Here is a 26531-nt window from a genome sequence, read left to right as displayed (position 1 = left end):
TTTGTAGAAATATGTGTCTTGCAGAGGAGAGAGAGTATGTGAGAAATGGAAAATGGGGGCTGAGTGTATTTCAATGTCATTTGTTTTGCCAGCACCAGCTTGTTTATTTAACATATCTGCCTCCCAACCATCCCTCCCTTCCTCCCTTCCAATATCCCTCCCCTCCATCAGTCCTCCTGTGTGATGACAGTGTCAGAGGCTCATATGGGACTAGCAGTGCGGCACAATGAAATGAACGGTGGCTGCCGCCTCTCTCTCTCGCTCTCTCACTCTCTCACTCTCGCTCTCTCTCTCTCTCTCTCTCTCTCTCTCTCTCTCTCTCTCTCTCTCTCTCTCTCTCTCTCTCTCTCTCTCTCTCTCTCTCTCCCTCTGTGTCTCACTACCCACTCTCACCCTCTCCTCCACAAACAGCGGGATGCCAATCGTTTTTGAAAGTAGAGATACCCAGAGAAATCAGAAACCCCTTTGCTTTGTCAGTGTCTATATTTGTCCTGCTTTGTATTGCTGAGGGAGGGAGCTGCTGTACAGGAGAATGAAGACTAATGCTCTTCTTAGGACCATTAAAATACAGTGCATTCAGCATTAGCACCAATTGATCCCCTCCTCCTTCCTCACCCCCCCCCCCTCTCCTTTCAGAGATATTCCTCGGATACCAGACAGCACACATGCACAACTGGAATCAAGTAAGTCTGGCTTTTCTTTCATTTCCCAATGATAACTAATTAGCCTGCGTTAATTAATCAACCTTGAAATATCAAGCTAAGGTAATGACAAAGAGAGGTGATGGTATCTCATTTCTATCTCTCTACCTACACTCTTTCTTCTCTCCCCTCCCCCCTCTCTCTCCCTCTTCCTCTCTTCCTCTCCTTGAAGTATGTTACCAAAATCACAGTGTTTCAGATTTGATCATGTGACCTCCTCCTGTCTGGCCTGTCTCAGGTTCGAGTTCCTTTGAGTCTCAGAAGATGGATCGCCCCTCTATCTCTGTCACGTCTCCCATGAGCCCCGGGATGCTGCGGGACGCCCCCCAGTACCTGTCAGGACAGCTCTCAGTGAGTACCCTACTACAATACCCACAATACACCCTGGCTCTGTCTGGGCCTACATTACCTGCAGGAAAGGATCATACAGTGTAGATTCACACAGAGGGTTTGAGAACAGATGTTTTCTTTCTCTCTTTCTCTGCAGTATTCAGGGAGAGTAGCTAGAGCTCTGAGAGTAGCTGGAGCTCTGAGAGTAGCTGGAGCTCTGGAGAGTAGCTGGAGCTCTGGAGAGTAGCTAGAGCTCTGGAGAGTAGCTGGAGCTCTGAGAGTAGCTGGAGCTCTGGAGAGTAGCTGGAGCTCTGGAGAGTAGCTGGAGCTCTGGAGAGTAGCTGGAGCTCTGAGAGTAGCTAGAGCTCTGAGAGTAGCTGGAGCTCTGAGAGTAGCTGGAGCTCTGGAGAGTAGCTGGAGCTCTGGAGAGTAGCTGGAGCTCTGGAGAGTAGCTGGAGCTCTGAGAGTAGCTAGAGCTCTGAGAGTAGCTAGAGCTCTGGAGAGTAGCTGGAGCTCTGAGAGTAGCTGGAGCTCTGAGAGTAGCTGGAGCTCTGGAGAGTAGCTGGAGCTCTGATAATAGCTGGAGCTCTGGAGAGTAGCTGGAGCTCTGAGAGTAGCTAGAGCTCTGAGAGTAGCTGGAGCTCTGGAGAGTAGCTGGAGCTCTGGAGAGTAGCTAGAGCTCTGGAGAGTAGCTGGAGCTCTGAGAGTAGCTGGAGCTCTGAGAGTAGCTGGAGCTCTGGAGAGTAGCTGGAGCATCTGGAGAGTAGCTGGAGATCTGGAGAGTAGCTGGAGCTCTGGAGAGTAGCTGGAAATCTGAGAGTAGCTGGAGATCTGGAGAGTAGCTGGAGCTCTGAGAGTAGCTGGAGCTCTGGAGTGTAGCTGGAACTCTGAGAGTAGCTGGAGCTCTGAGAGTAGCTGGAGCTCTGGAGAGTAGCTGGAGCTCTGGAGAGTAGCTGGAGCTCTGAGAGTAGCTGGAGCTCTGAGAGTAGCTGGAGCTCTGAGAGTAGCTGGAGCTCTGAGAGTAGCTGGAGCTCTGGAGAGTAGCTGGAGCTCTGAGAGTAGCTGGAGCTCTGGAGAGTAGCTGGAGCTCTGAGAGTAGCTGGAGCTCTGGAGAGTAGCTGGAGCTCTGGAGAGTAGCTGGAGCTCTGAGAGTAGCTGGAGCTCTGGAGAGTAGCTGGAGCTCTGGAGAGTAGCTGGAGCTCTGAGAGTAGCTGGAGCTCTGGAGAGTAGCTGGAGCTCTGGAGAGTAGCTGGAGCTCTGGAGAGTAGCTGGAGCTCTGGAGAGTAGCTGGAGCTCTGAGAGTAGCTGGAGCTCTGGAGAGTAGCTGGAGCTCTGGAGAGTAGCTGGAGCTCTGGAGTAGCTGGAGCTCTGAGAGTATGTAAGGCCTGGGTGTCGGAGTGGAAGTCAAGCGCAGGCAACAGCAGGTGCAATAACCAAATGTTCTTTAATGAACATGAAGAAAACTAGGCCACCCAACTAACACACTGGGTGACCACTTCAACAACCCCAGACACGGGGAATACGAAAACAGTACATCAAACACGATGCACGAAACAAACACCACCACTTACAAACAAACAATCCCGCACAAAGAAACGTGTATGCCGGCTGATTAAATAAGCCCAACTAATTAACCCTCATACAAAACAGGTGCGCCCAATAAACACATAGGGAGGGGGAGAAAAGGATCAGTGGCAGCTAATAGGCCAGTGACGACGACCGCCGAACGCCACCCGAACGGGAAGGAGAGCCTGCCTCGGTCGAAGTCGTGACAGTACCCCCCCTCTGACGCGCGGCTCCCGCAGCGCGCCGACACCGGCCTCGAGGTCGACCCGGAGGACGAGGTGCAGGGCGATCCGGATGGAGGCGATGGAAATCCCTCAGCATAGACGGATCCAAAATGTCCCCCACCGGTACCCAGCACCTCTCCTCCGGACCGTACCCCTCCCAGTCCACGAGGTACTGCAGGCCCCTCACCCGGCGTCTCGAGTCCAGAATGGCCCGTATCGTGTACGCCGGGGACCCCTCGATGTCCAGAGGGGGAGGAGGGACCTCCGGTACCTCACCGTCCTGCAGGGGACCAGCTACCACCGGCCTGAGGAGAGACACATGAAACGAGGGGTTAATACAATAATAGGAAGGGAGTTGTAATCGATAACACACCTCGTTTATTCTCCTCAGGACTTTGAAGGGCCCTACACACTGCGGACCCAGCTTCCGGCAGGGCAAGCGGAGGGGCAGGTTTCGGGTCGAGAGCCAGACCCTGTCCCCCGGTACAAACACGGGGGCCTCACTGCGGTTGCGGTCAGCACTCCTCTTCTGCCGTCCACTAGCTTGTTGAAGTGATTCCTGGACGGCTCTCCATGTCTCCTTGGAGCGCTGCACCCATTCCTCCACCGCAGGAGCCTCGGTCTGGCTCGGATGCCATGGTGCCAGGACCGGCTGGTACCCCAATACACACTGAAAGGGGGACACGTTAGTAGAGGAGTGGCGTAGTGAGTTCTGGGCCATTTCGGCCCAGGGAATGTATCTCGCCCACTCCCCTGGCCGGTCCTGACAATACGACCGCAGAAACCTACCCACCTCCTGGTTCACTCTCTCCACCTGCCCATTACTCTCAGGGTGATAACCGGAGGTAAGGCTGACCGAGACCCCCAACCGCTCCATAAACGCCCTCCATACTCGGGACGTGAATTGGGGACCCCGATCAGAAACAATGTCCTCCGGCACCCCGTAGTGCCGGAAGACGTGGGTGAATAATGCCTCCGCAGTCTGTAGGGCTGTAGGAATACCGGGCAACGGGAAGAGACGACAGGACTTCGAGAACCGATCCACAATCACCAGTACCGTAGTGTTCCCCTGAGACGGGGGAAGATCGGTCAGAAAATCTACGGACAGGTGCGACCAAGGCCGTTGTGGAACGGGGAGGGGTTGTAACTTCCCTCTAGGAAGGTGCCTAGGAGCCTTACTCTGGGCGCATACCGAACAGGAGGAAACATAAACCCTAACGTCTCTTGCCAAGGTAGGCCACCAATACCTTCCCCGAAGGCTCCCCACTGTCCTCTTCACCCCAGGGTGACCCGAGGAGGGTAGAACATGAGCCCACCGAATCAATTTGTCCCGGACACCAAGCGGCACGTACTTCCGCCCCACCGGACACTGAGGAGGAGCGGGTTCCGCCCGTAACGCCCGCTCGATGTCCGAGTCCACTTCCCACACCACTGGTGCTATCAGCCTAGAGGCGGGAAGGATGGGAGTGGGTTCAGTGGGCCGATCGTCCGAGTCGTAAAAACGGGACAGTGCATCCGCCTTTACGTTCTGGGAGCCCGGTCTATACGTTAAGGTAAACTGGAATCGGGTAAAGAACATGGCCCACCTTGCTTGACGTGGATTCAGTCTCCTGGCTGCCCGAATATACTCCAGATTCTGGTGGTCGGTCCAGATGAGAAAAGGGTGCTTAGCCCCCTCAAGCCAGTGTCTCCACACCTTCAGGGCACTGACCACTGCTAACAACTCCCGGTCCCCCACATCATAGTTACGCTCCGCTGGGCTGAGCTTCTTCGAGAAGAAAGCACAGGGGTGGAGTTTTGGTGGCGTACCAGAGCGCTGTGATAGCACGGCACCTACCCCAGCCTCGGACGCGTCCACCTCCACTATGAATGCTAGAGAGGGATCCGGATGTGCCAACACGGGCGCATCCGTGAACAGCGCCTTCAACCTGTTGAAAGCTCCGTCCGCTTTTGCTGACCACTGCAAACGCACCGGACCCCCCTTCAGCAGTGAGGTAATAGGAGCTGCCACCTGGCCAAAACCCCGGATAAACCTCCGGTAGTAGTTGGCAAAACCCAAAAACCGCTGCACTTCTTTTACCGTGGTCGGAGTCGGCCAATTACGCACGGCCTTAATGCGGTCACTCCCTACCACCACGCCCGAGGTGGAAATGCGATAACCCAGAAAAGAGACGGCTCGTTTGGAGAACTCACACTTCTCAGCCTTGACATATAGGTCATGCTCCAGCAGTCTACCAAGCACCTTGCGTACCAGAGACACATGCGCGGCGTAAGTGGCTGAGTAGATCAGAATGTCATCGATATAAACAACCACTCCCTGCCCGTGCAGGTCCCTGAGAATATCGTCTACAAAGGATTGGAAAACGGCTGGAGCATTCTTTAACCCATACGGCATGACGCAGTACTCATAATGGCCAGATGTGGTACTAAATGCGGTTTTCCACTCGTCTCCCTTCCGAATACGCACCAGATTATACGCGCTCCTGAGATCCAATTTTGTGAAGAACTGCGCTCCGTGAAATGATTCCATTGCCGTAGCAATGAGAGGTAGTGGGTAACTAAACCCCACTGTGATGGCATTTAGACCTCTATAATCAATACACGGACGCAAACCTCCCTCCTTTTTCTTCACAAAAAAGAAACTCGAGGAGGCGGGTGAGATGGAGGACCGAATGTACCCCTGTCCCAGAGACTCAGTGACATATGTCTCCATAGCCACCGTCTCCTCTTGGGACAATGGGTACACGTGACTCTTGGGAAGCGCAGCGTCTACCTGGAGATCTATCGCACAATCCCTTCCCGGTCGATAAGGTGGTAATTTAGTCGCTTTCTTTTTACTGAAAGCGATTGCCAAATCGGCATACTCGGAGGGAATGCACACCGTGGAACCCTGGTCTGGACTCTCCACCGACGTGGCACCGATGGAAACTCCCAAACACCTTCCAGAACACTCCTTTGACCACCCCTGGAGAACCCCCTGTTTCCACGAAATTTTAGGATTGTGCCGGGCCAGCCAGGGAATCCCTAGTACCACCGGAAACGCAGGCGAATCAATAATATAAAAGCTAATACGCTCCTTATGATTCCCCTGCGTCACCATGTCCAGGGGAACCGTGGTCTCCCTGACCACCCCTGACCCTAATGGCCGGCTATCTAGGGAGTGCACGGGAAAGGGAGAATCTATCGGCACAAGCGGAACCCTTAACCTAAGAGCGAGTCCGCGATCCATAAAATTCCCAGCTGCGCCTGAATCGACTAGCGCCCTATGCTGGGAAGAGGGGAAAAATTTAAGGAAAAAAATCAAGACAAACATGTGACTAACAGGGGGTTCTGGGTGAGTTTGGTGCTGACTCACCTGGGGTGATCGAGAAGTGTTCCGCCTGCCATCTCGACTCCCAGACGGACCCCCCCAGCACCGATCGGCCGTGTGTCCTCTCCGACCACAGCTGGTGCAGGGAGAGCCTCCTCCTCCGGTACCCCTCTGCCCAGCCCCTCCCACCTCCATCGGAATAGGAGCGGAGGGGCTGGGTGGTGGAACGTACAGGACCCTCTCAGAACGCCCGCGGGCAGCCAGCAGATTGTCCAGACGGATAGACATGTCAATCAGCTCATCCAGGGAAAGAGCGGTGTCCCGACATGCTAGCTCCCTGCGGACGTCCTCCCGGAGACTACACCGGTAGTGATCAATAAGGGCCCTGTCGTTCCACCCAGATCCTGCAGCCAGGGTCCGGAACTCCAGCGCGTAATCCTGGGCGCTCCTCTTCTCCTGCCTAAGGTGGAACAGTCGTTCTCCCGCCGCTCGGCCCTCTGGAGGATGGTCAAATACGGCCCGAAAACGGCGGGTGAACTCTGGGTAGTGCTCCTTCGCTGAGTCTGCGCCATTCCAGACTGCGTTTGCCCACTCCAGAGCACGACCCGTGAGGCAGGAGACGAGGACACTCACCCTCTCCGCTCCCGAGGGAGTGGGTCTTACGGTGGCAAGGTACAGATCCAGTTGGAGTAGGAACCCCTGGCACCCCGCCGCCGATCCATCATAATCCCTCGGGAGTGTCAGATGGAGAGCGCTGGAGCCGAGGGATGGAGAGTCCTGGGCTGGAGGAGCCGAAGGTGGAGAGAGGAAACCACTCCTCTCCCATCGATCCATACGTTCCATTATTGACTCCATCGCTGATCCAATACGGTGGATAACCGTGGTGTGATGGAACACCTGTTCCTCCATCGATGGGAGAGGGTTGGTCGCTGCTCCTGCTGACTCCATATCAGATGGTGCGGGATTCTGTAAGGCCTGGGTGTCGGAGTGGAAGTCAAGCGCAGGCAACAGCAGGTGCAATAACCAAATGTTCTTTAATGAACATGAAGAAAACTAGGCCACCCAACTAACACACTGGGTGACCACTTCAACAACCCCAGACACGGGGAATACGAAAACAGTACATCAAACACGATGCACGAAACAAACACCACCACTTACAAACAAACAATCCCGCACAAAGAAACGTGTATGCCGGCTGATTAAATAAGCCCAACTAATTAACCCTCATACAAAACAGGTGCGCCCAATAAACACATAGGGAGGGGGAGAAAAGGATCAGTGGCAGCTAATAGGCCGGTGACGACGACCGCCGAACGCCACCCGAACGGGAAGGAGAGCCTGCCTCGGTCGAAGTCGTGACAGAGTAGCTGGAGCTCTGGAGAGTAGCTGGAGCTCTGAGAGTAGCTGGAGCTCTGAGAGTAGCTGGAGCTCTGAGAGTAGCTGGAGCTCTGAGTTGTTCAGTTGGACCCATCCCAACCCAGCTTAGGACCATATATCCTGTTACCCTGAACCATGTTGCTTATTATCTGATGCCTAATTTACTCTTGGGGGAAGTGAGTAAAAGGCTTGTCAGTTGAGATAAACATGGGAGGAATTAAATCTAAAACTCAGGAGGCTAGACGGAAATAGACTAATGCTAACCTCTAACACTTATTTTGTTGTCTCAACACTCAGGATATTTAGTTTCTTGGAGAAAAAATATAGAGAGTTATGAAATAGTCACAGCTTTTCAATCCCTTTCCTTATGAAAACACATCAATATTATATGTGAAGAATATAAGAAAGATATCAATGAAATATATCAAGGTATCAAAAAATATACCAGTCTATATCAGTCAAAATATACCAGTCTATATCAGTCAAAATATACCAGTCTATATCAGTCAAAATATACCAGTCTATATCAGTCAAAATATATCAGTCTATCAAGTCCATAGTGTGTTTGTTTATCAGAAGAGGTGAGAAGGTTTGATAGTTGACTGAATGTTGCACTCCAGTAAAACTGCTCCTAGAGCCAGAGAAGGAAGGAAGAGAAGGAAGGAAGAGAAGGAATCTTTTGATGTCAGTGTTCTTTCTGCTTGTTGATGTTTTCTTTGGTGAGGAGGGGGAGATCTAATCTGTGCTGCTGCTAGCGTCTCCGCCTGGCTTCTCTCCTCTCCTGTCTGTATGTAACAGGAGCATGGCAGAGCAGAGTGAGAGCCAGGGAGAGAAGGAGCACAGAGAGAGGTAGCAGGCACACACAGGCCCTCCAGTATTTATAGGCCTACACCCAGGAGGCCCATGCTGACAGTTATGACGCAAATAGAACCCAGTCAGCCAATCAGGCTGCAGTTCTGATCTCTGCAATCCCTACCTGTAGCACTCAGCCCCACACCACTCAGATCCAGAAGTTCTCTCCATTTCATCAATGAGCTGACCTTGAAACCAAAACAAGAGTATTTGAATCGTATTGTAGTTAATATACTGTAGTTATACTGTAATTAATATACTGTAATTATACTGTCATTAATATACTGTAATTAATATACTGTAATTCTACTGTCATTAATATACTGTAGTTGATATACTGTATTTATACTGTCATTAATATACAGTAGTTGATATACTGTAGTACATTACCTTGTTGGATCAAGTGCCAGTTGAATAATACATTGGATGCAGTTAGAAATTGTAATGTGTTTTTATTATTATTATTATTATTATTATTTCCAAACCGTGTTGAGGGAACAATTGGAATTGAATACGTCATCATGACGCAAATGTTAAATGAAGAAAGGAAGGAAAGTTACAGTCCAGAGAGCACGGAAGGGAATGCTTAGTTGGAAGTCATCAATCATTTTCTGTGAAAGCGGGAGCAGAGCAGCCTCTTCCTCTCTCTGAGGTTTACGGTGTGAAGGTACAGGAACCACAGATAAGGCTCCAAGACAATACAACACATTAGTGAATAATGAGATGCAGATTGATGCTAATGAACTGTGGGGAAAAACACACACACTGCTAGATTGACTCTCCGTCCCCTCCTCCTCAAAATGTGTTTGTGTTATTGTGGCGCTGGTTAGAGTCCAGTGAGTGTGTTTTGTTGGTTGTTTTGTGGTTTTTTGGTTTTATTGCATTGTTCTTTGTTGTTGTTTAATTTTGCTTATCCAGAGCCAAAGCCTTAGTAGAAGAACAGCGCCTTTTGTCCCTAGGGTCCAGGTAAACACCTGTCTGACTCACAGACTGACTCTCTTTGGTCTTCGCTCGCCTTTTTCTTTGGCCTTTTTGGTTTCCTCCATCTTGGAAAATGCATACCAGGGAAATGGCAGCATCTTTCCCTTGCAGTGCGGTGCATTATGTCATTATTATTATTATTATTCATTGATACCATATAACATGATCATACGGTTATGACAGGAGTCTCGACTCTTTGCATGACTAACTAATCTAAAGGAAATATTTCAGAGAGACACCCTTCCATTGTCAGATCCTGTAGCCTACACTCAACAGCAACAACAAGCTCAAACACACTGTCAGATCCTGTAGCCTACACTCAACAGCAACAACAAGCTCAAACAGATTGTCAGATCCTGTAGCCTACACTCAACAGTAACAACAAGCTCAAACACACTGTCAGATCCTGTAGCCTACACTCAACAGTAACAACAAGCTCAAACAGATTGTCAGATCCTGTAGCCTACACTCAACAGCAACAACAAGCTCAAACACACTGTCAGATCCTGTAGCCTACACTCAACAGTAACAACAAGCTCAAACACACTGTCAGATCCTGTAGCCTACACTCAACAGTAACAACAAGCTCAAACACACTGTCAGATCCTGTAGCCTACACTCAACAGTAACAACAAGCTCAAACAGATTGTCAGATCCTGTAGCCTACACTCAACAGCAACAACAAGCTCAAACAGATTGTCAGATCCTGTAGCCTACACTCAACAGTAACAACAAGCTCAAACACACTGTCAGATCCTGTAGCCTACACTCAACAGCAACAACAAGCTCAAACACACTGTCAGATCCTGTAGCCTACACTCAACAGCAACAACAAGCTCAAACACACTGTCAGATCCTGTAGCCTACACTCAACAGCAACAACAAGCTCAAACAGATTGTCAGATCCTGTAGCCTACACTCAACAGCAACAACAAGCTCAAACACACTGTCAGATCCTGTAGCCTACACTCAACAGCAACAACAAGCTCAAACACACTGTCAGATCCTGTAGCCTACACTCAACAGTAACAACAAGCTCAAACACACTGTCAGATCCTGTAGCCTACACTCAACAGTAACAACAAGCTCAAACAGATTGTCAGATCCTGTAGCCTACACTCAACAGCAACAACAAGCTCAAACACACTGTCAGATCCTGTAGCCTACACTCAACAGCAACAACAAGCTCAAACAGATTGTCAGATCCTGTAGCCTACACTCAACAGCAACAACAAGCTCAAACACACTGTCAGATCCTGTAGCCTACACTCAACAGCAACAACAAGCTCAAACTCCTTGTCAGATCCTGTAGCCTACACTCAACAGCAACAACAAGCTCAAACACATTGTCAGATCCTGTAGCCTACACTCAACAGCAACAACAAGCTCAAACTCCTTGTCAGATCCTGTAGCCTACACTCAACAGCAACAACAAGCTCAAACACACTGTCAGATCCTGTAGCCTACACTCAACAGCAACAACAAGCTCAAACTCCTTGTCAGATCCTGTAGCCTACACTCAACAGTAACAACAAGCTCAAACACACTGTCAGATCCTGTAGCCTACACTCAACAGCAACAACAAGCTCAAACAGATTGTCAGATCCTGTAGCCTACACTCAACAGCAACAACAAGCTCAAACACACTGTCAGATCCTGTAGCCTACACTCAACAGCAACAACAAGCTCAAACAGATTGTCAGATCCTGTAGCCTACACTCAACAGCAACAACAAGCTCAAACAGATTGTCAGATCCTGTAGCCTACACTCAACAGTAACAACAAGCTCAAACAGATTGTCAGATCCTGTAGCCTACACTCAACAGCAACAACAAGCTCAAACAGATTGTCAGATCCTGTAGCCTACACTCAACAGCAACAACAAGCTCAAACAGATTGTCAGATCCTGTAGCCTACACTCAACAGCAACAACAAGCTCAAACAGATTGTCAGATCCTGTAGCCTACACTCAACAGCAACAACAAGCTCAAACAGATTGTCAGATCCTGTAGCCTACACTCAACAGCAACAACAAGCTCAAACAGATTGTCAGATCCTGTAGCCTACACTCAACAGCAACAACAAGCTCAAACAGATTGTCAGATCCTGTAGCCTACACTCAACAGCAACAACAAGCTCAAACAGATTGTCAGATCCTGTAGCCTACACTCAACAGCAACAACACGCTCAAACAGATTGTCAGATCCTGTAGCCTACACTCAACAGCAACAACACGCTCAAACAGATTGTCAGATCCTGTAGCCTACACTCAACAGCAACAACAAGCTCAAACAGATTGTCAGATCCTGTAGCCTACACTCAACAGCAACAACAAGCTCAAACAGATTGTCAGATCCTGTAGCCTACACTCAACAGCAACAACAAGCTCAAACAGATTGTCAGATCCTGTAGCCTACACTCAACAGCAACAACAAGCTCAAACAGATTGTCAGATCCTGTAGCCTACACTCAACAGCAACAACAAGCTCAAACACACTGTCAGATCCTGTAGCCTACACTCAACAGTAACAACAAGCTCAAACACACTGTCAGATCCTGTAGCCTACACTCAACAGTAACAACAAGCTCAAACACACTGTCAGATCCTGTAGCCTACACTCAACAGTAACAACAAGCTCAAACAGATTGTCAGATCCTGTAGCCTACACTCAACAGCAACAACAAGCTCAAACACACTGTCAGATCCTGTAGCCTACACTCAACAGTAACAACAAGCTCAAACAGATTGTCAGATCCTGTAGCCTACACTCAACAGTAACAACAAGCTCAAACAGATTGTCAGATCCTGTAGCCTACACTCAACAGTAACAACAAGCTCAAACAGATTGTCAGATCCTGTAGCCTACACTCAACAGCAACAACAAGCTCAAACTTATTGCTCAACATGTTAGCTGACATGGGAATTGTGTACCTAGTCAGCTACAACAGTGCTACACATTGGCAATTAAAGGAGGGTGTCTCCTTAAATGTTTTAGTAAAACTTTTACATTTTGTGGGACAAATAAATGAGCTTATTTGTTCTGTGGAACATGAAATTAGATTGGACATCATCCTCAATTGGCTTGACGCCCTCAGGTCCTGAATAGGTTGCTATAACAACAGCGGTCAACAACTGGTAATCATGAACACAACATTTGGCAAATATTTATGTTGACATTTTTGAATGGCCGTAAGTTTCCTGTTGCAGTTAAAGGTGGGCTAAGATAACTGTCCCTTATTTTAAAGCAGATTCAAAATCATATTTTAGAGTTTGAATACAGAATTCACTTGAACTGAACAGGCAAGGTGTCTCTATCTTACCGTGGGGCCTTTTTAAGGAGATGTCATTACTCTGGCTAGCTTGTGAGAGTTGTGGAATACTCATGTTATTTGGGAGATCATATGTGTATATTTGTCCCATCATGTCCTTGTCAAGCATCAGCTTAGCTTAGAACAAAAAAATATAGAGAGTTTCTGGTAGGATATGCACTGTTGGTTTCCTCGTTTTAAAGGTAGGTGATGTATTGCCAACACCTCACACTATCTGTCAGATAAGGAGAGGGTGAGAATGGAAGTCTATAAATAGGTGTGTAGTGTACCCTTGGCGCAGCTCCTAGAGGTAGATCTATTAGCCTTCTGTAGAAGCAGTGTTATGCTCTACTTAACCAGGCCATGCAATAATGTCAATGGAAATGATGTAGCCAACTGTACAGGAAATATAGGCAGTGTAATGTATTACATCAGGGGTATAATTTCAATTTCAACTTTTCAAGGTGAATCTGTCGCTTAAGTGTTATACCATTAGTCATATGGGCAGTGCTGTAGTATGGTCAGAATTGCACGTACATCTTTTCCATAGGGGACTTGTGTTGAGGAAGTTTTCCTAGTGCAAGCTGTTTGACCTGAAGGCCCCTACTGCCTATGTTGTTTGACAATATCAGATCTCCTGACTGATCTTGTATGTATTAAGTGCTTGCTGTTGCTTTGTATTGCTGCATGCATAAGGAAATAACTATGATAGTCAATGCAATGATCAAGACTCCTCCCGTCATTATCTACATAAGTATGTGCAAGTGCTTAGAAGGCTTGATTTTCCTCTAATATTTCATTTAATTTTCTTTAAACATATATTTAGCAATTTTTTTTTTAAACAAATATTTCCGTAAATGTTCTTTATTTCATTTCTTACTTCTAAGTGTTCTCTGTTATGTACATACTTCGCTCTGACAAGTGTGAAGTGTCTTTGATGCCACTCATGACAGCATGATTGATTTATATGTATATTTTAGCTATACACTGAGTATCTGACACTGCATTGCAGGGCTCTACAGTGCGACCATTTTACTAGCATATGCGCCTAAATATTTTGCTGTGCGTCCTGGAATTTTAATTTAGGAGCACTAGTACGCCTACAAAAATGAAGGATTCTAGCTTTATTACCTCAAATATTTTTCATTGTGCTCGTAAATATCTTTGTGTGTGCCTACATTTTTCAACTTAGGTGCACACGTGCTCCTTGTAAAAAAGGTCAGCGTAGAGGCCTGCATTGTGTTGTTTGGTTCCAAATACAATTTCACACTCAAATCAGTAAGTGTTCATTTCAAAGCATGTTGGTCTAATTCTCATGTTGTAATGGTTTAGATACCAAGAGTTAGGATACTGTAGATATGAATACAGATACACATACTGTATAATCCTTTCCACTCAAACACACCTAGAAAATGTGGCTAGAGCAGCCGCAGGGTAAGATGTAGGTCATGGTAAGATGTAGGTCATGGTAAGATGTAGGTCATGGTAAGATGTAGGTCATGGTAAGATTTAGGTCATGGTAAGATGTAGGTCATGGTAAGATTAAGATCATGGTAAGATGTAGGTCATGGTAAGATTTAGGCCATGGTAAGATTTAGGTCATGGTAAGATGTAGGTCATGGTAAGATTTAGGTCATGGTAAGATGTAGGTCATGGTAAGATGTAGGTCATGGTAAGATGTAGGTCATGGTAAGATTTAGGTCATGGTAAGATTTAGTTCATGGTAAGATTTAGGTCATGGTAAGATGTAGGTCATGGTAAGAAATAGGTCATGGTAAGATGTAGGTCATGGTAAGATATACAGTACAGATCTGTATCACCCCCCCCCCCCCCCCCCCCCCCCCCCCGCTAAGCATGTGACCTGCTAATGCCTAAACCAGAGGTGGCCACCCCTCTTCCAGGAGAGGTGCTGGCTACAGGCTTTAACTCCAGCCCTGCTTTAATCTAACACAATCCAGTGATTTTACTAATTAGCTGCTCACCATGCAGGACCTTCATTAGCTGAATCAGGTGTGTTTGTTAGTTAATATAGAGCAGGGCTGGTGCTAAACCCTGCATTCCCAGTCGCTTTCCAAGTGGAGGGTTAAGAGGTTTCCCTGATATAGAGCCCCCCCCCCCTCCCCCTCCCTACTGGCAGCCCATTGACCATGTGACCCTGTTCTGTCCCATCCATAGGTCAAACTGTGGTATGACAAAGTGGGCCATCAGCTAATAGTCACCATCCTGGGAGCCAAGGACCTGCCTTCTAGGGAAGATGGCCGCCCCAGGAACCCTTACGTCAAAATCTACTTCCTCCCTGACAGAAGGTAAGAGTAGAGACAGTAACTACAGAATGATCTAGCTAGCAGCATTTCACTTCATTCCATCCACAGGCATTTCTTAGTGGCTAGACCTATCCTCCAATATCCTAAAGTTGCCATTGGTTGATTGATACAGATTTGGGCACTCGCATAATAGTCTCACTGAATGTTGAATTTATGGTAAGAATGTCTTTGGTTTTATTTACCTATACATTTGTTTCTTCTGGTAATTGAATTTGGGGTCATGTCACATTGCATTTAAACTGCTATCGTCACAAAGATCATCATGTGATCACGTTGACCTACACCTTCACTGCGCTCAGAGAACCCCTTCTCAGACAGATGGAAGTAATGCTAGAAAGTTGAACAGGGCTCCAACATGACGCTCCCTCCCCAGCTCATCCCATCGTCCTGTGCTGTGTTGACCTGTTCGGGAGTCTTGTCTACCATGGTTGTAAATAAAAACAGTTTGAATTATTGTTCCTCCAGCGACAAAAGCAAGAGGAGAACAAAAACGGTAAAGAAATCCTTAGAGCCCAAATGGAACCAGACCTTTATGTATTCTCCTGTGCACCGGCGGGAGTTCCGTGAGCGCATGTTGGAGATCACCCTGTGGGACCAGGCCAGGGTCAGGGAGGAGGAAAGCGAGTTCCTGGGAGAGGTAAGCCCATCCATCTCTTTTTGTTTCTTTATAGTTTTCTATTGTTTTATGGACAGAGACAGTCGGAAGGTAGAAAGAAAGACATGTATAGAGGGACACGGAGATAAGCGGCTGAGGCTATATTTGTAACGAGTCGGCAGCGCCACCACTTAACCAGACTCAGGCACTCATCCGTCTCTGATATAATACCAAACATACCCATCCAGTCAGGATTAGGACAGTAACTCTGATAGCTCAACTAATCCAACCAATAGAGTCAAGCTCTTGATAAAACCCTACATTCCATAGGAAGGATGATAGGCTACTGGGGGTTGATGTCATCGACCCATGATGCTTACTGTAACATCAGCACATACTCACATACTCTGTCCTCACTGCCAATAAGGTTGCACAATTCTGGTAACTTTCCCAGAATTCCCAGGTCTTCCAGAAATCCTCCCGGTTGGAGGAAATAAGCAGGAAATCCAGAATCTTCCAATCAGGATTGCTGGAAAACCTTATTTAAAAAATGATGTCGGGCCATGCCTGTGGAGGTCTTGATCTGCTCTGGAATGAGTCTAGTTAGCAGTGGCTAGTGTATTGAGGAGTGTGTGTGGTGTGTGTGTGTGTGTGTGTGTGTGTGTGTAGTGACGTTGGTGTGTTTCTCCTTTAGATACTGATAGAGCTGGAGACAGCCCTGCTGGATGATGAGCCTCACTGGTACAAGCTGCAGACCCACGACGTGTCCTCCATGCCCCTCCCCCGCACCTCGCCCAACCCCCAGCGCAGACAGCTCCACGGAGAGAGCCCCACGAGGAGGCTACCCATACAGAGTAGGTTACCCCTCTGCCCAAACATCCATAACCTGTATACTAGTCTATACTAGAACTGTGTAGGAAAGCTCCTGTCTGTTCGAACCCCATACCTCAGGATAGGGAATGAGACATGAGTGGCGAACCAACCGTTCATCTGATGATTTTGAAAAGCCAATATGGTGGCTGGCAGGTGCCCTGTTACCAACTGTCTTTGCCTGTCTGCCAAAGCCTGAATGATTTATGAAGTATTTATTACTGTTAGTATGTTCATATGGTGTTTGTTTTCTTATCCCTTTCAACTCAACCTGATACTTACAGACAAAGGGCCGTATTCGTACAATTCAGGTAACGGCCCCCGCTTGTTGTTCCACGCTGCTCTCTCCACTGAGCTCTCTCTCCACTCAGTGTTGCTGTTCATACGAAGACTCTGTCTCTCCCCTCTGCTTCAGTCCTACTGCACTGTTCTCTACCTCCAAAGTGTTCTCTCACTCCACTCCTCCATTAGCTGTCCCACTATTGGCTTTAATCCTCGCTATGCTCCCTCTCCGCTCCACCGCAGTCCTCAAACAAGATGGCTGCCTCATGCTCAGTCTCGGGCCCGGCAGGTTTCTGTTTCCCAGTCCAGATCCTGGTGACTTAGCTCTATCAGAAGATCTCTGTCCACTCCTCTGTTTATCATTTGAATATGTTGACCACTTGTTTTCCCAGTGCAATGCATTGTCTCATCTCCTGCCCTATGCCAACACTTTCCCTTTGAAAAACATTATGATAATTGTGCTGGTTTTTGCTCTTCTTCTCCTCTGCTTGTGTCTGTGTATGTTGTGTCTGTTGGGTGTGAACTTGTATTTGCACTTGACTTGACATATTTCTATTGTATGTAACCTGCACATGTATTTCCAATGTTAAGGCTTGAGATTAGCTGGGACAATTTTTACGGGGCATCTGTGTGTGTGTGAGGTGAAAGAGCTGACCGCTCTAAAACAAGAGTGTTAAAACAGTTTCAGCCCGTCTGAGACGTGAGGGAGAGGGAGAGGGAGGCTGAGAGAGCGGCTGCCAGAAAAAGAGAGGCTGCCAGAAATAGAGAGGAAGAGAGAGGCTGAGAGAGCGGCTGCCAGAAAAAGAGAGGCAGAGAAAGGCTGAGAGAGCGGCTGCCAGAAAAAGAGAGGCAGAGAAATGCTGAGAGAGCGGCTGCCAGAAAAAGAGAGGCAGAGAAAGGCTGAGAGAGCGGCTGCCAGAAAAAGAGAGGCAGAGAGAGGCTGAGAGAGCGGCTGCCAGAAAAAGAGAGGCAGAGAGAAGCTGAGAGAGCGGCTGCCAGAAAAAGAGAGGCAGAGAAAGGCTGAGAGAGCGGCTGCCAGAAATTGAGAGGCAGAGAAAGGCTGAGAGAGCGGCTGCCAGAAAAAGACAGGCAGAGAGAAGCTGAGAGAGCGGCTGCCAGAAAAAGAGAGGCAGAGAAAGGCTGAGAGAGCGGCTGCCAGAAAAAGAGAGGCAGAGAGAAGCTGAGAGAGCGGCTGCCAGAATGCAGCACTTGTCATTTCTGTAAAAGCCCAAGTGTCCAGTTGATTTAAGTTGACTGAACAGAGAATAAGTCAGAAAAACAACCGAGTGCAGAGTGAGAGAGGGGACGACTCGGGATGAGGAAGGGAGTAGTTGTGTAGACGGTGGAGACGGTAGAATACCTCTCAGACTCCATCTTCACATGTACATTGAATGATTGAAATGTCAATTCAAAGCGCCACCGTGAAAACATCATGTCTCACACTAGCTATATGTTACAGCTGTTACAGCTGTTCTCTTTAAATGAGACTTTATATCACACTGTATCTAAAATAGGCAGCTCCCACGTTGGTGGGGAAAACCAGAAGAGTCAGACAGTATATTTCAGGAGAGTAAATGTAGGTCTTGGTTGCCTGTGTTGGTTATGAAGTGTGGTCAGTGATGATCAATGTAAGAACGTGACTTTGAGATATAATACTGTTTTAATAGTGTTCTCAAAATAAATAGTGTTCTATTTCTGTGTCTGCTGCTTTTCCTGACTATGTCCAGGACTGGGGCATTGATCTAGAGTCTAGAGACCAACTGGACAACACTGGTGACAGCTAGGCCACAGAGCCATGGTCTGACCAGGGGAAGAGTACAGACCCTGGAGTAAACTAACCTCTATCCTCCTCTTCTCTCCTTTCTCCATCTCTCCTCCAGGATCTCAGAGAATCAGCGACAGTGAGATCTCTGACTATGACTGTGAAGATGGTGTTGGGGTAGTGTCAGGTAAGATACTTCTGACAGAGTCACACATGATTAGTAATCAGTATACTGTCGATGCAGCGAACGCAGGGGTAAACAGTACTCTACTTCCGGCGCCGACCGAGATGGCCGCCTCGCTTCGCGTTCCTTGGAAAATATGCAGTATTTTGTTTTTTTATGTGTTATTTCTTACATCGGTACCCCAGGTAATCTTAGGTTTCATTACATACAGTCGGGAGGAACTACTGAATATACGATTAACGTCAACTCACCATCGTTATAACCAGGAATATGACTTTCCCGAAACGGATCCAGTGTTTTGCCTTCCACCCAATACAATGGATCTGATCCCAGCCGGGGACCCTATGCGACGCCGTAAAAGGGGCAAACGTAGCGGTCTCTTGGTCAGGCTTCGGAGACGGGCACATCGCGCTCCACTCCCTAGCATACTACTCGCCAATGTCCAGTCTCTTGACAATAAGGTTGATGAAATCCGAGCACGGGTACCATTCCAGAGAGACATCAGGGATTGCAACGTGCTCTGCTTCACGGAAACATGGCTAACTCAAGAGACGCTAACGGAGTCGGTGCAGCCAGCTGGTTTCTTCACGCATCGCGCCGACAGAAACAAACATCTTTCTGGTAAGAAGAGGGGCGGGGGGTATGCCTTATGATTAACGAGACGTGGTGTGATCATCATAACAACACACAGGAACTCAAGTCATTCTGTTCACCTGATCTAGAACTCCTCACAATCAAATGTCGACCGCATTATCTACCAAGGGAATTCTCTTCGATCATAATCACAGCCGTATATATTCCCCCCCAAGCAGACACATCGATGGCCCTGAACGAACTTTATCTGACTCTTTGTAAACTGGAAACCACACACCCTGAGGCTGCATTCATCGTAGCTGGGGATTTTAACAAGGCTAATCTAAAAACAAAACTCCCTAAATTCTATCAGCATATCGATTGTGCTACCAGGGCTGGTAAAACCCTGGATCATTGTTATACTAACTTCCGCGACGCATATAAGGCCCTCCCCCGCCCTCCTTTCGGAAAAGCTGACCACGACTCCATTTTGTTGATTCCAGCCTACAAACAGAAACTAAAACAACAAGCTCCCGCGCTCAGGTCTGTTCAACGCTGGTCCGACCAATCTGATTCCACGCTTCAAGACTGCTTCGATCACGAGGATTGGAATATGTTCCGCATTGCGTCCAACAACAACATGGACGAATATGCTGATTCGGTGAGCGAGTTCATTAGGAAGTGCATTGACGATGTCGTACCCACAGCAACGATTAAAACATTCCCAAACCAGAAACCGTGGATTGACGGCAGCATTCGCGTGAAACTGAAAGCGCGAACCACTGCTTTTAACCAGGGCAAGGTGACCGGAAACATGACCGAATACAAACAGTGTAGCTATTCCCTCCGCAAGGCAATCAAACAGGCTAAGTCCCAGTACAGAGACAAAATAGAGTCGCAATTCAACAGCTCAGACACAAGAGGTATGTGGCAGGGTCTACAGTCTATCACGGATTACAAAAAGAAAACCAGCCCCGTCGCGGACCAGGATGTCTTGCTCCCAGACAGGCTAAATAACTCTTTTGCCCGCTTTGAGGACAATACAGTGCCACTGACACGGCCCGCTACCAAAACCTGCGGGCTCTCCTTCACTGCAGCCGAGGTGAGTAAAACATTTAAACGTGTTAACCCTCGCAAGGCTGCAGGCCCAGACGGCATTCCCAGCCGCGTCCTCAGAGCATGCGCAGACCAGCTGGCTGGTGTGTTTACGGACATATTCAATCAATCCTTATCCCAGTCTGCTGTTCCCACATGCTTCAAGAGGGCCACCATTGTTCCTGTTCCCAAGAAAGCTAAGGTAACTGAGCTAAACGACTACCGCCCCGTAGCACTCACTTCCGTCATCATGAAGTGCTTTGAGAGACTAGTCAAGGACCATATCACCTCCACCCTACCGGACACCCTAGACCCACTCCAATTTGCTTACCGACACAATAGGTCCACAGACGACGCAATCGCAACCACACTGCACACTGCCCTAACCCATCTGGACAAGAGGAATACCTATGTGAGAATGCTGTTCATCGATTACAGCTCAGCATTTAACACCATAGTACCCTCCAAACTCGTCATCAAGCTCGAGACCCTGGGTCTCGACCCCGCCCTGTGCAACTGGGTCCTGGACTTCCTGACGGGCCGCCCCCAGGTGGTGAGGGTAGGTAACAACATCTCCACCCCGCTGATCCTCAACACTGGGGCCCCACAAGGGTGCGTTCTGAGCCCTCTCCTGTACTCCCTGTTCACCCACGACTGCGTGGCCATGCACGCCTCCAACTCAATCATCAAGTTTGCGGATGACACTACAGTGGTAGGCTTGATTACCAACAACGACGAGACGGCCTACAGGGAGGAGGTGAGGGCCCTCGGAGTGTGGTGTCAGGAAAATAACCTCACACTCAACGTCAACAAAACAAAGGAGATGATTGTGGACTTCAGGAAACAGCAGAGGGAGCACCCCCCTATCCACATCGACGGGTCAGTAGTGGAGAAGGTGGAAAGTTTTAAGTTCCTCGGTGTACACATCACGGACAAACTGAATTGGTCCACCCACACAGACAGCGTTGTGAAGAAGGCGCAGCAGCGCCTCTTCAACCTCAGGAGGCTGAAGAAATTCGGCTTGTCACCAAAAGCACTCACAAACTTCTACAGATGCACAATCGAGAGCATCCTGTCGGGCTGTATCACCGCCTGGTACGGCAACTGCTCCGCCCACAACCGTAAGGCTCTCCAGAGGGTAGTGAGGTCTGCAGAACGCATCACCGGGGGCAAACTACCTGCCCGCCAGGACACCTACACCACCCGATGTCACAGGAAGGCCATAAAGATCATCAAGGACAACAACCACCCAAGCCACTGCCTGTTCACCCCGCTATCATCCAGAAGGCGAGGTCAGTACAGGTGCATCAAAGCAGGGACCGAGAGACTGAAAAACAGCTTCTATCTCAAGGCCATCAGACTGTTAAACAGCCACCACTAACATTTAGCGGCCGCTGCCAACATACTGACTCAACTCCAGCCACTTTAAAAATGGGAATTGTTGGAAATTATGTAAAAATGTACCACTAGCCACTTTAAACAATGCCACTTAATATAATGTTTACATACCCTACATTACCCATCTCATATGTATATGTATATACTGTACTCTATATCATCTACTGCATCTTGCCATCTTTATGTAATACATGTACCACTAGCCACTTTAAACTATGCCACTTTATGTTTACATACCCTACAGTACTCATCTGATATGTATATACCGTACTCTATACCATCTACTGCATCTTGCCTATGCCGTTCTGTACCATCACTCATTCATATATCTTTATGTACATATTCTTTATCCCTTTACACTTGTGTGTATAAGGTAGTAGTTGTGGAATTGTTAGGTTAGATTACTTGTTGTTATTACTGCATTGTCGGAACTAGAAGCACAAGCATTTCGCTACACTCGCATTAACATCTGCTAACCATGTGTATGTGACTAATAAAATTTGATTTGATTTGATTTGATTTATATGACCATACAGCTGTATCTATGTCAATGTACTGTACTGGATCATGTGATGTTTTAAAGAAGGTAGCTAGCTAAGATACTGCAGCAGCTCTACAAGGAGCAGGGAGTTTCTTCTCCTTCCCTCTGCACTACAGTAACTAGCTGCTCTCCTCGACACAGGCAGCAGGCGCCCACGCTAGTCTCAACCTGCCGCTGATGCACATCAAATGAGAGGCTGTTGCCAGAGAGAGAGTAGATTACTGTAGCAGGCCAGGTAGCACACAGTGTGTGTGTATGTGTGTGTGTGTGTGTGTGTGTGTGTGTGTGTGTGTGTGTGTGTGTGTGTGTGTGTGTGTGTGTGTGTGTGTGTGTGTGTGTGTGTGTGTGTGTGTGTGTGTGTGTGTGTGCGTAATAGATGAGGAGGAAACCCTCCCACCTCTGTAACATTCTCATCAGTCCCCCTCTCTCACATCACAGCCTCCTCTCTCACTACGCCCATAATATCCCTTCACTCAGTGGGAATACCCCTCTCCTATCTCTCTCATCTTCCCTTGTTTCCCAGAGATTTTTGCTAATCCCCTTTCCTCCTACATTCTCCATATCCAACTACTGATACTACACTAAGGGAGAAGAGATGATAACTATTCACAGGAATAATAGATTGATTGTTTTTTTGAATTGGGATGTCACTGCTGTGGTTTTAACTAGGATAATGCAGTCATTCTTCTCTGCTGGCTATGTCCTGTTAATTCAGATCTGAGCTTCTCTCCTCTATACACAGTATATATGCTTAACACACAGTTTCTAGTCATGTGTGAAGAGGCTTGTCAAGAGAACCAATGAATTACATTTGGGTTGTGCACGTAAAGCAAGCTGATTGCAGAGCTGGGTACTTAGTTACCCCAGTGTTGGGCTGATAGTTAGACTGCAGATGTTAGATAGTGAAATGTAATGTCAGGTGGAATTGGTTTAATGTTTCTCTGTTTCTACTATAGTAAATATGTATGACGTAGTGTTATGCAGGACTTGATTGTGAATAATTTAAACATAATATTCATTCACGTAATACTGTCCTTTTTTTGTTATCTGGGTTCCTTCTATGTATAATTTGAAGGAATTCAGGTTTTCGCATGAAGGAATTCAGGTTTCACAATGCCGCAAACTCACTTTCAAACATATTTGGAAGAGAAAATGTAATGATTTGGAGATAATTGATAGAAGTATCAAACTAAAGTAGCTGTGAAGGTTAAACTTTTCCTCTCATATTTCATAATGTCTTGTGTTTCCTTCCTAATCCTACCTTTGATTCACGGTTACGTTTAACTCATTTTAATGTGCTATACACTCTATTGAATATTAATCAAGGATAATGGTGCAAAGCATTGACCTTAACCATGCCTCCTGGCTATGGATGATTATTGAATAATGAACTCATTCAAGTTCGATGGACTAATCAGTCTAGCAGGGAAAAGTCATTATAATGTTTCTGATTTTTGAAAGCTATTTTCATGTTTAATGCAAAAATGTTAACCGCAATGACTTGAATCACATGAACATTGAGTTGAGACCAAGCCCTCATTTATTTGAATGTAGAGAGCCTCAGCATTTTGAAAATTGAAAGCCACCAACCATTATGCCACTGTGTGCAAACTTCTGAAAAGTTTGAAAGAATCCTCTGAAAATAAATGTTGCCGTTGACAGGATGGTCGTTTTTTGCAGCAGTGTGTATGGTCAATAGGGAGGAAAGGTTGTAGCCTGGTACCAGATCAGTTTGTGCTGCCTTGCCAACTAGACACAACAGTACACACAGATCTGTGACCAGGTTAGAGAGGCTGCGCTCAGAACGATGAGTCTTTCTCTGAATGACTTCTGACATCACTCTCTCTCTCTGTTTCTCTATCTGTGTCTCTCTCTGTATCTCTTTTTCTCTCTGTTTCTGTCTCTCTTTCTCTCTGTTTGTCTCTCTCTTTCTCTCTGTTTGTCTCTCTCTTTCTCTCTGTTTGTCTCTCTCTTTCTCTCTGTTTGTCTCTCTCTTTCTCTCTGTTTGTCTCTCTCTTTCTCTCTGTTTCTGTCTCTCTGTTTGTCTCTCTCTTTCTCTATGTTTCTGTCTCTCTGTTTGTCTCTCTCTTTCTCTATGTTTCTGTCTCTCTGTTTGTCTCTCTCTTTCTCTATGTTTCTGTCTCTCTGTTTCTCTCTCTCTTTCTCTATGTTTCTGTCTCTCTGTTTGTCTCTCTCTTTCTCTATGTTTCTGTCTCTCTGTTTGTCTCTCTCTTTCTCTATGTTTCTGTCTCTCTGTTTGTCTCTCTCTTTCTCTATGTTTCTGTCTCTCTGTTTGTCTCTCTCTTTCTCTATGTTTCTGTCTCTCTGTTTGTCTCTCTCTTTCTCTATGTTTCTGTCTCTCTGTTTGTCTCTCTCTTTCTCTATGTTTCTGTCTCTCTGTTTGTCTCTCTTTCTCTATGTTTCTGTCTCTCTGTTTGTCTCTCTCTTTCTCTATGTCTCTGTCTCTCTCTTTCTCTATGTTTCTCTCTCTCTCTCTCTCTCTCTCTCTCTCTCTCTCTCTCTCTCTCTCTCTCTCTCTCTCTCTCTCTCTCTCTCTCTTTCCCCCTCTCTCTCTCTCTCTCTCTCTTTTCCCCTCTCTCTCTCTCCAGACTACCGGCAGAACGGCAGGGACCTACATAGTTCCACGTTGTCTGTCCCCGAGCAGGCGATGTCATCCAACCACTGCTCGCGGTCGGCAGACATGAACCGGGCGAGGTCGCGGTCTCCCAGCGTCCCCCCTCCACAGAGGTAACTCCCCCATCTCACTTGTCCCCGTCCAGTCCAGCATCCAAAGTTGTATCCCTTCCTCAAAAACAGTTTGTGCCAAACTGCACCACAATGGGATCTGAGAACCCCAACTGATATCAGAGGTTGTCCTTTAAGCGGTATCTCTGTGATAGTTGTCTTGATAGTAGAACGTTTAACCCATATAACCGATACTGGGATCTCACTCACACTGACAGTGATTGCATTAAGGTGAGTAGGTGCATCCCCGAGCCACTAGGGGACACTGTGGGGAGTTTGTACTGTGACTGTACCGTACTAGGGGGGTGATCCAGTGATTCTGTTGTGTACAGCAGAAGTCTGGACCCCGGCTATGACATTGACCCCGCCTCGTCTCAGTACAGCTCCTCCAGTAGAGTGGACCGGCGCAGTGTGTCCGATGACCACCACTCACCTGACAGGTAGATACCCCTGTCTCAAACAGCTTGACACAGCCTAACACAGCCCCACACAACCTCATACAGCCTCACACAGCAGCTCCTGCAGACAAGACAACCAACTGGGACTGACAGGGTTTCAACCCGGGTTGTCTGCGAGCCACAAGACTGTGTAACTGTTAGACCTCTATGCTAAAGCCTAGGCATTAGCTCGGGAGCTAACCCAAATGTTCAGGTCTCAGGCACAGTTACTAATCACATGAGCGTGGTTTCACTGAACTGCCTCTGTTACACAACCTTACACCTGTGTAATCTGCCTGATGCTTTCACACCTAGAACTGCTATATGGATATCTCACCAAGTGCTCACAAGTCAACCTGTCCCTTTCCCCAACCTGTCCCTTTTCCAAGAACTCAAATCTCCTCTCCGATGTCCTGCATTAGGTGGATCTTTAACTAACCTCTTCTCTTCTTTGTTCTTTGTGTTGAAATCGTGTTGCCTTATTAATACTGAGAGGGGATCATTAACTCCGGTGCTCAGACTCATTAGAATCAACAATGCTGTATCCCAAATGGCACCCTATTCCCTATAATAGTATACTACTTTTGAACATGGCTCATAGGTTCAAGATTCAAGTTTTATTAGTGGTAACGGGATACACATGGTATACACCGTCCACCGTCTCCACAACACAACAACAATAACAAATAAGAAAAGATAAGAATAGGGCTCTGGTCAAAAGTAGTGCGCTATGTAGGGAATAGGGTGCCATTTGTGACACATCCTGTGTTTGTCTGGGTCCATGTGATGTTGTGATGTTCCTTCCTCCACCACACCTGAGACTGTAGAAATATAATCTCTAGAATGGACAACCCCAGTCAAGTTATAACCCATCAGTGTACTGTCAAATTGCTGTGGTCTGAGGGGCCTTTCCCATTCTAGTCATACTGTTTGTCCCGCTATAGCACCAACACCAGCCCAGCGTCTCAGACATACAGCTCAGCCTTGGCACAGTTCTCTTCTCCTTACTTACTTACCCCTCCCATCATCCAATTAAGTTTATTTGATATTTCTGAGGCGAGGATGGCTGAGG

At 47.4% G+C, this 26531-nt stretch overlaps 1 protein-coding gene across 16 annotated transcripts in view; it reads left to right on the top strand.

The window, feature by feature from the left end:
- The window catches only part of rims2a (regulating synaptic membrane exocytosis 2a), a 226129-nt gene that overhangs the window by 125994 nt on the left and 73604 nt on the right, over positions 1-26531 (top strand). For 6 of the 16 annotated variants that reach the window (XM_071384251.1, XM_071384237.1, XM_071384248.1 and 3 more), the window contains 8 exons: positions 637-683; positions 940-1052; positions 14829-14959; positions 15443-15614; positions 16267-16426; positions 18605-18673; positions 24887-25025; positions 25355-25462. In XM_071384251.1, coding sequence (XP_071240352.1) covers positions 637-683; positions 940-1052; positions 14829-14959; positions 15443-15614; positions 16267-16426; positions 18605-18673; positions 24887-25025; positions 25355-25462 — 939 coding nt within the window. Of the gene's footprint in view, positions 1-636; positions 684-939; positions 1053-9281; positions 9330-14828; positions 14960-15421; positions 15615-16266; positions 16427-18604; positions 18674-24886; positions 25026-25354; positions 25463-26531 lie in introns of all 16 variants that reach the window. The other 10 variants (XM_071384234.1, XM_071384238.1, XM_071384235.1 and 7 more) reach the window with 3 other exon arrangements.

The sequence above is a fragment of the Salvelinus alpinus genome, chromosome 35 (assembly GCF_045679555.1).
Source record: "Salvelinus alpinus chromosome 35, SLU_Salpinus.1, whole genome shotgun sequence".
NCBI classification, from domain to species: Eukaryota; Metazoa; Chordata; class Actinopteri; order Salmoniformes; family Salmonidae; genus Salvelinus; species Salvelinus alpinus.
This window is presented reverse-complemented; position numbering and strand designations above follow the sequence as displayed.